Source organism: Mastigoproctus giganteus, chromosome 7, assembly GCF_048544385.1.
Source record: "Mastigoproctus giganteus isolate SK-2022 chromosome 7, ASM4854438v1, whole genome shotgun sequence".
In the NCBI taxonomy this organism is placed as follows: domain Eukaryota; kingdom Metazoa; phylum Arthropoda; class Arachnida; order Uropygi; family Thelyphonidae; genus Mastigoproctus; species Mastigoproctus giganteus.
Window position 1 is genome coordinate 144,947,081 of NC_143581.1, and position 13,315 is coordinate 144,960,395.

The following is a 13,315-nucleotide window of genomic DNA, read 5'->3' on the forward strand; positions in this document are numbered from 1 at the left end:
ATACATGAGCTGGAAGAAAAATGGGATGCTAGCAGGTCAGCTTTATCCTTGGCTGAAGTGACAACAGAACCATCTGGTTTGGACAGAGGTGAAAGCAGAGATGGGCAAAAGTTGCGGCCAATAGCTTTGGCAAGAGACCAGAATGCTCGGCTACCATTAGGGCAAGAAGCAAGTTTTCTACTCTTAGCCTGTTCAAACTCTAGTTTGGACTGATTAATAACTGCTTTACAATTGTTGCGAGCTTTGGTGTAGGCAGAAAATGAAACTGAAGAATTAGAAACAAGCCAATTACGATATGCAACATTCTTCTCTTGAACAGCCTTAGCACATTTATTGGAAAACCAAGGTTTAGATAAAGGACGAGATTTTAAAGTGGAGTGTGGGATAAAGGATTCCATTCCTGCAAGAATAATTTCACTGACATGATCTGAGCAAACGTTTACATCAGGAGTTTTGAAACAGTAATCCGACCAAGGAAAAGAAGAAAAGAAGTCTCGCAGGTCATCCCATTTTGCATTCTTGTAATGCCAAACAACACGAGGTTGGGAATAGCCATGAGATAAAGGTTCCATTGGAGAAGAGACAATCACCAAGTTGTGATCTGAAGTGCCTAAAGGACCTCTCACTTCGACCGTGTACTTAGAAGGGTTGTTTGTGAGAAAAAGATCAAGCGTATTGGCTGTATGATTCGGATTGTCCGTTATTCTTGTAGGTAAACGAACAATCTGTGCTAGGTCATTAGTAATTGCAAAAGCCTCAGCATCTCGACCTGCTGGGTCGGTGTGACCAGAAAACGGAAGCCAGCTGGAGTTGTGAACATTAAAATCACCAAGGAAAATTACCTCACTGTTAGGAAAGTTGGACTGGAGAAAGTCAAGTTGCAACGCGAGGAAGTCAAAGAGCTCCAAGTGATTAGTGGAGTTGGGAGAACGGTAGAGACAACAGATGAATTTGACACAATGAGGTAGAGAGATTTTAAGCCAGAGAAGATCAAAGAGAGGAGATTCAAAATTGTCAAGTCTCTGACAGGGAATATCAGAACGGACATATGCACAAGTACCACCTGTGAGGCGAAAGGAATCATACAGCGAATAATTTGGGCATCTGAGATGAGCAGTAGTTGAATCAACCGATAACTGAGATTCTGTCAGAAAAAGTACATGGGGTTTGGCAGACTGCAAGTGGAAATGGACATCGTTGAGATGTCAGTCAGCAGAATCCAAATGCTCCTTAAAACTCAAGAAAGAACAAAAATCCATTAACAATACAATCGTGACAATGAAAGCAGGTGTGCTAATATTTTTATGTCAAGTGAGTTTTCCTCTTCTATAAACAATGGCTGGACAATTCTATTTTATATGCATCCTTAAACAGGAATAGCAGCCATCCAAAAAAATTCTCAAACCAATTTTTACTTCTTGAAATTGTAATTACAGACAGAATCTAAAAACTGTTTGGTAGGTAGGTAGGTTTAAATTAATCAGTTGCTGTGCATATAAGATAAATTCAAATTGAGGAAAGACAGTTGTAGGATAGATGTGCGGAAGTTTGCCTTTAGCCAGCGAGTAGTTGATTGGTGGAACAGACTTCCATCTTTTGTTGTAGAAGTTGATAGCCCAAATAAATTTAAGGCTGAGCTGGACAAGTATTTGGAATGAATGGAGGGGTGAAATGGGAGCAGTTTTTTTTGGATGATGCTGCATAAGCTTGCTTTCTTGCATCATATGCCTCTACTAATGCTAATGCTAAAGTATGGTATTATGCGCAGATTGCTACTTGAGCATAGAATGGTTAATTGTAAGGAGACAAATTGGTTAATTAATCACTGCTCTTCATGTGCTAATACAATGAGTGGGGTTCCACAGGGCTTGTTGCTTAGTCCCTTACTGTTTCTAATATTTATTAATGAAAGTATTTCAAGTTTAATGTTTGAATTTGTGTATGATAACAAAGGTGGGCATGGTAGTTAATGACATTAATCGGGCTATGCTACTTAAAGGTCTAGATAAAGTAGATAGGTGTGCTGAGAAATCATAGCTGATTTAGCATTGACAAATGTAAGGTTTATTTGTATTTGGGTAGCAGTAATCCCAGGATAGCAAACCAGTTGGGTAGCACTAAATTCATGGTAGTCATTAATGAAGAAGATGTGAACAATTGCAGTCTTACATGAAATTTTATGACCGGTACGAACAGGCTGATAGGACAGTTTTTGGGGTTCTCTCACTAATATACAGGAACTTTGGTAACAGAAATATAGGTGATATAGATAGATGTGGCCTAAGCAATACTTAGGCCACATCTTGACCACAGACAGGTTTGAAAACTTCTTTAAGGAGGATGTAAATCTGATGGACAAAGAGCAGCATTTTGAAAGGTTTAAATCTTTTCACAGTTAAGTGTTCTGCTAGTTTGACTATTCATGATGCATTCTAAAAGGGAGATCTCGTGATGTATGAATTGATGAACTTTTTGGATATGGTATATGCATAGTAAGAATGATAGCTAGTTAACATAACATGGCCTCAGAAATGGCCCTCACATAAACACCACTCAAACTCCCTCCAGTCATTAGGGGAACAAAGTAGAAGCAGCGAGATTATACACTAGCTGATCCAGATGTCTCCTTGCAAATAAACAATAGTAGGTTCAGTCCCTCGGCTGACCTGCAAATACTGTTTAAACATTTTGAAGTCACAAGAACTGGTATGATATGACCATCTCTGCTATTGCACCAAAAACTCAAACCAATATGCTTCTTTTTTTCCTTCCCTTTCAAATTCACAAATTTCAATGTCATTAAAGCCATTGATATGTATTTGTAATTTGTTTATGCCCTCTCAGGTGATTGAGCATGCTCAAACCATTCAAGACTTTATACACTTCAATCAGATCAACTCGCAGGTGCCTAGTCACCAACCACCATAATCTGCAAAACTTGAGCCTTCCTAATTTTGTTGCCCTTCTCTGTACTCATTCCAACACTCTACATACTTCTTAAAATGAGGCCTCCAGACCTGTATACAGTACCCAACCTGAACAATGCCTTATACAAGGGGATAATCATCTCCTTGTATAAGGAGATGATTACCATATCCCTGCTAGAAAAATTCCTGTATATCATTGACAAGACACCATGAGCTACTCTTGCAGACCATCTGCACTGTTCAGAAAACTTCGCATCTGCCTGCACAATTACCCCCAAGTTATTTTCATCCTCTACCACTGTCAGCGTAGTACCACACAGTTGATATGTTACTCTGGGTTACTGCTTCCAATACGTAGTACTTTACATTTGTCGATGTTAAACTTCATTTGCCACCTCTCAGCCCATCTGCTCAACTTTTCTAGATCCTGTTGCAGCAGCATACTGTCATTAGTGTCCTTGACAACCCTGCCAACCTTCGTATCATCTGCAAACTTGGACATTAAGCCTGATATACCATCATCAATATCATTTATAAATACAGAAAACAACAGTGGACCCAACACTGAACCCTAAGAGACTCCACTAATAACATTAGTCCATGAAGAGCAGTGTCCATTAATTACTACTCTGTCTTCTACCACTCAACCATCCCTTTATCCATAGCAGCAATTTACCTCCAATGCCACATTGCTCCAATTTGTGCAGCAGTCTTCCGTATGCAACAGTATCAAAAGCCTTTCTTAGATCCAATTATATGATAAAGTTATTCCCTGCATCCAGTTCCTTTGTGACCACATCATAGTATCCAATCAAATTGGTCAGACAAGACTGCCCCTTAACAAAACCATGCTGTGTCCGAGTTATAACTGAAATCTTGTCTAGATGATCCTGCAGTGCTTCTTTAACTGGTGCCTCCATTAAATTCTCTGGAACAGAAGTTAAACTAACAGGTCTATAATTACTTGCATCGCCCTTTGAACCTCCGAATTGGGGTCACATTTGCACACCTCCAGTCCATAGGTACCACCCCTGAGTCCAAGGAAGCACTTTGTGGAACTGTATTAGAAAAATTACTAAAATCTAAATAAATGATGTTGATATTCTTTGCATCTACAGTTATGTTTGTAAGTAATGGATCAGCTTGTGTTTTCTCAATGAAAATGGAAGATAATCAAGAGTTATCAAAATATAAGCCACATTCTAAAACTCAGCTTACTGAATCAACTGACAAAGCTTGGTACCATACTATATCCATTAATCATGTTGAGAAGCCAGTTCACAGTATGCCATATCAATGCAAAATGTCATCAAAACAAAGGAAGGCCAATTAAATATCAGAAAAAACATAATAGCAAATTACTCATTAACTACGTGAAAAATGTATTAAGCTTGATTCAGAATTGTCCATTATTCCTTTCATATTTTGAAGGACTTATCAGTAAATCTTTTTTAAGTGATGTGATGCATTATTTATTATGCACAACTAATTTCTTTGTGACAATCTTAAAATAGCTAATCAAAGAAAGTGATTAGGCTATAATGGAGCAACAAGGCAGCCATGCTGTGGCTGCCTTGTTGCTCCATAACTCTCTAGATCATCTAGAACTACTTTATATTTTTTAAATTATTAATGCATAGAAATCAAACTTGTTGTTGTTATTTGGTTTTCAGGAGCATTAGCAACCAAGGCCATATTGCTCCGGGGACACGTGGTGGTCATTCCCTGACCTTTTCACATCCTCCGTACTTGGTGGTAATGAGCTCGAACCATGGTCTAATCAAGAAGCATGTGCTACGCACTGCTGCTCCTACACACCTGGCTAAGGAGGCATCATCAAACTTGTAGGTCTAATTATGCACTTCACCCTTTGAATTGTCTATATGAATGGGAGAGACAAATGTATGTCTATAATCGCATAGACCTGCTAAACCCAAGGATGCTCTCATTATTACAGATAAATGTTTTGATTACCTATTTTGCTGCTTCTTTTATTATAACTTGGTTGATAACAGCCCAGCTACCTTGTTCATTTTTATCTACAACAGTTTCTCTTCCAGCTTCATTTATTCATCATAAAATAATTTAGTTCACAATACGTATTTTATAGCCTTCTGGAGTCTCCATCAATAAAAAAATTTCTTCACATGATAATGCAGATGCAAAATATTTATACAACATACAGTGGCGGACAAAAAAAACTGCATCACCTTAAAAAAAGTAACATTTGTAGTGAAACGTATAAGATATTGTTTGATTACAGTAATTTTGTTTGTCGCAAAGCAAAGGTATTGGATCAGATAACGCTTCTATTGCACCAGATAGTAATTTCAATGTATTGCATCAGCCGTTTCTACAAATACAGCATTGGAAGGGTATAGATGCTCATTAGTATCCTATTTTGCAGAGGTGTAGAATGGCTCCATACGTTCAGTTGACACCAAGAAAAAAAGTGTAGCTGTTGCTCTGTCCCACAAAGGGCTTTCTATGCGTGCCATCATTGATAAAATAGGCTGCCACCAGTCAACAGTATCCCGGATGCTGAAATTAAAGCATGAAACCGGTGATGTGGAGAGTAGACCTGGATCAAGCCATAAAAGAGTGACTACTCCTCCCCAAGATTAATGCTTGAAATGGCTACGCCTTCGTAATTGCCACGCTAGTGCTCCTGATCTAAACCTGGATTTTGAGATGGCCTCTGGTGTTGAAACAAGTGCACGAACTATCCAAAGATGCTTTCGGAATGTGGTCTGCATGCCTATCGGCCCAAAAAGAAGCCTTTGTTGACCCAAAAAAATGAGAAAGAAGCAACTTGCTTGGGCTAAAACACATTTCATGGACAAAAGAGCAATGGGACACCATTATATTTTCTGAAAAATCGAAATTCAACCTCAACCCGCATGGCTTGGATGGGAAGCCATATGCCAGAAGATGAAAATCGGAGGCATACCATCCTGAATGCATAACACCGACTGTAACGTTCCCTGCTAGTCAAATGGTCTGGGGATGCATAACAAGCAAAGGGGTGGGGCGAATTAAGTTTATTAACGGAACAGCAAATGCAAAAACCTACACTGCTATCTTGGAGGAGTGCCTGAAACCAAATTTTAGGATGTTGTTTGGTTTTTTTGAAGCATTAGCAACCAAGGCCATATTGCTCCGGAGATATGCGGTGGTCATTCCTTGACCTTTTTGCATCCTCCGTATTTGGTGGTGACGGGCTCGAAGCCGGGTCTAATCAAGAAGCGTGTGCTACACACTGCTGCTCACCTGGCTATGGAGGTGCCACCAAATTTTAGGAATCACCACAAAGACTTCCAAAACTGCATTTTTCAACAGGATTCAGCACCTTGCCACATAGCAAAATTGGTAAGTTTTATGCTATTTAGATTTAATGATGAGTTTGTCTTCTTGTCTCACAAGGCTTAAACCATACTTACACCAATGTTTTCACTCATTTTTCTCCCTTAGGCTGCAGTCATACCTCAGAAATGCTGGCATTACAGCATTGGACTGGCCCAGCAACAGTCCAGATTTGAACCCTATTGAAAATTGCTGGTACAGAATGTCGTCTAAAATTGCTCAGAAGAAGTCAACAAGTAAGATTCAGCTGCAGGAGAGCATTGTAAGGGTGTGGTACCATGAAACTGGGCAACCGTATATCCAGAAGTTGATTAACTCTATGCCAGACCATTGCAAGGCTACAACTGCAGCTCAAGGAGGCACAACAAAATATTGAGGACCTATTTTGCTGATTTACAGTACATAATACTATTACTTTAACTTGTCATTTCAGCTTGTACACGTAAATGCAATAAAATGTATGTTTGTCATGATTGCCAGTTGCAAGATTTCTCGTATTTCCATTAATTACACATTTTACCCCTTGGGAAGATATTTATGGCAATTAGGTATATCAGGAGGAGTCTTTTTATTGGATTTCATTCAGAGAGATATATATCCCATCTAACAAATGCATTTCGAATATTTCTGCAATGAGCAATGCAGCGCAAAACACATTATTTGCAAAATTCACAAGTGATGCAGTTTTTTTGTCCACCACCATAATAGCAACCTGTTTCAGGGTTGTTGATGCTTTCTCCATTCATATCAAGTGGACCAAAATAGTCTGCCCCTTTTCTTCTAGTGTTTACATAAGGAATTCTTTAGATTCTTAGCCAAACACGTCTCGTAATCTACTTTAGTAAGCCTAACTCCCTTAGTAACTTGATAGCAGATTAATTAATACTTACTGTAAGCTTCAATGTCTCATGATAATTTATGATCATCCTGTGCACTTTCCTTCTCTGCCTCTATCAGTGCACTTGACATCCCTTTAGGTCTAAACTTTCGACAATATCTCTTAGTTGGTACTTGTCTACAATTACCTCCTCTGAACACTTTCTATTTGACATTTGAATCTGTTAATAATATCAGCTGGTCCTACTGAAAAGAATTTAAACTAAGACCATTATAGGCACCTTTACAAAAGCAAAATCCTTTTCCTTTTACCCTTGAAAGTAGTTATATGTGTAACCCTTTATGATCTGATGTTATGGCCACTGTGATACTGGAAAATCCCACTTCTAGTCTGATACTGTGGTCACTATGACCACTGGCATTTCTGATTATAAAATTTGTTTTCCTGGCATGCTGGAACACAAATGTGTTGCTTTTCTTCCTTTTAGAAGCCACAGAATGTCTTATACTCCATGTTAAAGTGAAGTATTTTGACATGCTGTCAACATACTCATAACAGCCTTTCTGACAAACAAAATGAGAAACTGCTTGAATTTTCTCATTCTGAACTTATATTAGTTTTGTCAGATAGTAAGGATAATTTTATTCTCTCTAATTTTAACTGGGGACCAAGTAAGGTAAAAGTTTTCCCCTTCACTGGGTAAAGCAAATATATCAAGAACTGAAAATTGGTGAAATAATGAGTACTTAAATATGCATGGAGGTTTAAGTGTGCCTTTAATTTCTTAAAGAATTACAAATTATTCTTAGCTGTTTAATGGTACTTCCTGTACCATTTATTCAGTGACTGTAAGAATAGCAGAACTTGTAAATTTTAATACTTTATTTACATAAATTTATTAATTTGATTATACATTTCTTATTTGCTAAGGTTTATCTTGAATTAGTTAACAAATGGCAATTCAGCAAACATCAGGTAATTTTACATTAGTTATTTAGTTAATATTATCATGGGACAAAATGAAAAGTAAATATATACATGAGAGGCACTGTTATGGGAAACAGGAAGGGTTTGTCATTAGATATGTATACAGCAGAGACAACTGAAAAACAGGATTGGTTTTCAAAAGAGGCTAAAGTTCCAGCATTAATATGGAAAGACAAAAGAACAGAACTTGCTGCTTGTTCAGCTGGTAGATGTCTGAAATAAGAACATTCCTCATAGGAAAAGGCTACTGAGTTTCGATGCAGAAGACAGACTGAATAGCCATCCTCATTTTGTGAGTAAAGATGAAAAGCCAAAGAAGAAGAAAGACTCCATACTAGGTAGTGACAGAAGTGTTAAAGGCGGGAAAAAAGAAACAGTTTGGTATTACAAGACATGCTCCAGAAAACCAGGAGTGCATCCTAGTGAATATTTCAAGCAATTCCACACATTAAAATCAAATAAATAATTAATATTTACGATGTTTCACTAAGCTGTTTTATATATTAGCTCACATAAGCCCAAAAATAAATAATTGTTGAACATCCCATTTCAAGTAGTCATTTTATTTATTTATTTTTAGAGATGAATTACAAAAAGGTTAAGTATACCCAGATCAATATCTGGAGATTCTTAATGCACGAAGGGTCACTGCTGATAATAAGATCAAGATTACTGCTTTCTCTTGTTATCCCTCTAACATGTTGCTGTAGAAAACAATCACCCAATAATTTCAGAAAAGTTCTATTACAGTGTAATTAACTGACCCACAAGTTCCAGTCAATGTCTGGAAATTTAAAAATCCAATTATAAGACATTCTGATTGATTGGCCACTCTATTTGTCTATAAAACTGTTCCTTACACTTATCACAGTCATTTGGCCTATAATACTCTCTCAATCTCATTTCTGTTTTCACAGAGGTGATGTCATGCCAAACTAATTCAATATTATACTATCCCAGTGGTTTTCAACCTATTTTTAATAATGGCACCCTTAAGTAATTTATTTTATTTTGTGGCACCCCCACCCAATTTTCTGCCCGTTAGATCCAATTCTCTCTCTCTCTGTATATATATAATATTAAAAAAAGTTATACAATAGTTATTATAATATAATTATAAACAAAATTACAATTCACAATACAAATTATATATACTTAGATAATAATTTTATTCTTTATATAGAGATCTATATAAAAGATCTATACTAAATAAAGATCAATTATAGATCACCGAAAATTAAAAAGATATCGTACAATGGAGGGTATTTAAACACTTGGTTTATGTAACTTTTCAATGAGGTATTTGCGCCTGGTGTGATTCGCAGATCTTTTTGAAATTAGGTGGAATATTGGAGAGACACTCTCACTGATTACTCAATCATTTGTACTCTTTCCCTTGTTAGTTTTTATAGTGGTAAGCACAGAAAATCCTAACTCACATAGGTAAGATGTAGAAAATTGTAACAGAATTACCACAGCTTTTTTTTTTGCAAAATGAGGATATTCACTCTTCATCTCTATCCAGAATTCATCGATGGATGCTTCTTTATGTTTTGCAAGCAACATACGAAATTCTTCTTGCTTTTCAATGGCAAAGAAAGAATGAATCTGATCCTTCAGTTCATGCACGCGTGACAATACTTTGCCTCTAGAAAGCCACCTTGCTTCTGTATGAATGAGAAGATTAACATGTCTTGCCCCCAACTTCTTCACAATGCTTGGCAAAAAGATGTGATTTAAGAGGTTTACTTTTTATATAGTTAACCATTTTTGCAACTGTGTCTAGCACTTCACAATGAAGAAAGCAATGTGTTGTTATGCCATCACTGTTGATTTTCTTCACTAAAGATACAAACCCATTGATGGAGCACCATCTGTATAAATTCCCACACAAGATTTACAGCATAAACCACGAGTTTCCAAGCAGGTACTTAATGTATTGAAAATATCTTGGCTTGTTTCTTCAAGTTCTTTACAGCAAACAAAAACATCTACTATTTTCTCATTATGGACAAAGTGAATAAATGCGAGTAGTTGATTCATCTATTTGGAGCGCAAAAATTTCACTTTTCTTCACAGAAGAAGATACACTTTCTTCTATGTCTGCCAACATATCACCAATCTGTCTGCTAATGGTATTATTGGAAAGAGTTTAACTTCATTTTCTGCGTCACTTCCAAAAAAGGGTCCTTACTATAGTATTGCAAGCAGAGAGAATAAGTGTCTCTGCTTCTGTGTGAGGCTTCATATTTTTTGCAATTAAGTGAGCTACTAAGTAGCTGGCTTCTTGAGTTTTATTAGAAATTTTGACTATTTCGATAAAACTCAGACTCAGTTTTCTTTGGTTATTTACAAGTCTCTCAAAGTATATTCTAGGCTTGTTAGACAGATGACTATGTTTTAGAGTTAAATGTCTCTTTAATTTACTAGGTATCATTGCTTCTTTGGACAATACACAGCATGCCGATCAAATAACGAGACTGATGCTACTACAAAAAAAAAAAAAAAAAAAAAAAGAATAACACTAACGGCAAAGTAAGGTTATATATTTTCGAAGTAATCACCTCTGATGTGTACACACTGTTTACATCCTTTATACAAGTTTTGAAAACACTTCTGGAACTCCTCTTTTGGTACTGCAGCCTGTATGCCCTCTACCGTCCCATATTGCGTTCCTGTCATGGCTGTTTTCATTTTCACTTAATGACATCAAATCGCATAACTAGTATTCCTTTTGGCTGACCCCTATCTACAGCGTTTTTTTTATTTTTTATTTTTTTTTAAAGGTCCTAGCCACTGAAATCTCAGGAAATTAGGTGGCAGGATCTGCAAGAGTGAATAACTATAATACTCGTGTACCTGATCTGCCTCCACAGGACCGAGTGTGGGCAACAATGGGTCCCATTAGGGGCACAGCGGCGAAATGACCAGAGAAACAACAGTACACAACACAACACAACACATATACACAAGATCCATACACTTTTAAACCTCTGGCTTTGACAGTGTTTGGTTTCACACCTACAATGTATACTATGTGGAGATGGGGGAAACCCCTGGCACCGTTTGACACTAAACACACTACACTCTACTGTTAATTTTTTTCTCCCTCACTTTCACAGCAGACTTGCTTGAAGAGGGAACAGTTACAATTATTGCTTCTTTACTCGAATCTCCACCTTTGTCTTCTTTTTTTTGCCTTCACTACAATCATCTTCATAACAAACTTGTCCATCTTACTATAGAGGGTATTTTACTAACTGAAATTTGTGTTGGCAATGGGTCATTACAGTATGTAGGTAAACATATCAGCTGATTATTCAATGATCGCTTTAGGCATATTATTGTAATGAAAATTAAACCAGTTTATTTCTAAGATTAGCTTTTCTTCTTTAACCTTTTGCACCATGCTACTTCTGCCATGGCGCCTCCGTAGCCAGGTGGGAAGGAGCAGCAGTGCGTAGTACACGCTTCTTGATTAGACCGGGGTTCGAGCCCATCACCACCAAATACGGAGGATGTGGAAAGATCAGGGAATGACCACCGCATATCCTGGAGCAATATGGCCTTAGTTGTTAATGCTCCTAAAAATCAAATAACAAACATAACAAACAAACAGCTACTTCTGCCATGTGCTTACCCTACCACTCTAAATTAACTTCTGTGTATGATGTCTTGTTGCCGCAATGTAAATCTAAAATATTTTTATTTCCAGGAAAATATGATATATCCAAATAAAGATTTCTTCCAAGTAGCCAAATATATCTTCAATACATAAGCAACTTATTGTCGAGCTTAACTCAATACATAAGTCACAGGGCACATGTTTGCGTCATGTCAAGTCCCACTCAACACGGGAACACAAAAGGTTAATTGTAACATGAAATTGTATGTAATGAAACCCTTAATTTTATAATTTGAGTTTTTTTTTAATTTTTTCATTTTAAAATTGTAAATAGAATGACCAATTGACATATGTAAAACTGTCACTGTTTAAGGAACACAATAATAAGGATGTACCTTTTTATAATGAAATAAATATATAAATTTAAACAAAAACGTAACTTAGTTTAAGTAACTTAAACCCTAATTACGTGGCACCCCTGGAATGTTGTTGCAGCACCCTGGTTGAAAACCGCTGCACGAGCCAATAATATCAATATCACAACTTTTCAAAAACTCAGTTACAGCAAATCACACATCCAGTACAATAACACAATAGAAATAATAACCTTTGGAATAACAATCATGAAAATTAAAAGCAATTTTAATAAACTGCTTTTGATTTTCATTAAGGACTTTAGATATGGTGTGCTTATAGCTTTCTAATATTATTCAGAAAAATAAAATAATATTGTATTTTAACTCCTACAAAATTCTGTCACACAAAATAAATATCCGCTTACCTGATATGAATAAATCACAACTTGAGTGGCATGTGGCTCCAGCTCTTATGTAATCCTTATGGGAGATAAAAAAAACCATCAAAATAATATTAAAATCAAAGTTTATCTACACATGTATATACAAGAATGGTTTGAGTTCTACTCATTTTCAAAAAAAAAAAAAAAAAAAGTTCCACCAAATGCTGGTAAGTACTTTACGACAGTATGAGCAATATGAGGTCTCCCACTCTCATGATGCAGCATCCACTAATCATTGTGCAGCTATGGTTGTTTGTGACAAATGTGATCCTGCAAAGCGTGCAGTACAACTCCATAGTAAGGTCCTGTAACAGTCGTATGACGTGGAACAACATGCTGGTAAACCATTCCTTGAATTTCAAAAAAGAGATCACTATAACCTTTCCCGCAGACGCCACACTTTTGCTTTTTTCGTTTGTATCTGTTTGGATGCAGATGTCCAAACATAGCTTTGTTACTCACTTCTGGGTCAAAATGATGATGCCACATCTTATCCCCTATTATCACCTTGTGCAGAACCTCCAGGGGAACCTGCTGTTGCTCAGGCGTGGGTAGTCATGGAACCCAGCATTGCACAAACATGCATCACATACAAGTGGTCATGGATAATGTTGTGCATGCTTCCCACTGATATTCTCAACATCTCTGCCAGTTGTCTCACTGTTATATGATGATGTTCTCTCATGATTACAGGTAGCAGTGTTATGGTTTCTGTGGTGACAGCAGAGGTTGGATCTCTAGGACCACCAATTTTTGCGATTGAATGGAATCATGAA

At 36.9% G+C, this 13,315-nt stretch overlaps 1 protein-coding gene across 1 annotated transcript in view; it reads right to left on the bottom strand.

Moving 5' to 3' along the window:
• LOC150083245 (U3 small nucleolar RNA-associated protein 15 homolog) overlaps positions 1-13,315 on the bottom strand; it is a 192,624-nt gene that overhangs the window by 106,332 nt on the left and 72,977 nt on the right. The window contains exon 4 of the mRNA XM_090378448.1: positions 12,522-12,576. Coding sequence (XP_090234574.1) covers positions 12,522-12,576 — 55 coding nt within the window. The remainder of the gene's footprint in view (positions 1-12,521; positions 12,577-13,315) is intronic.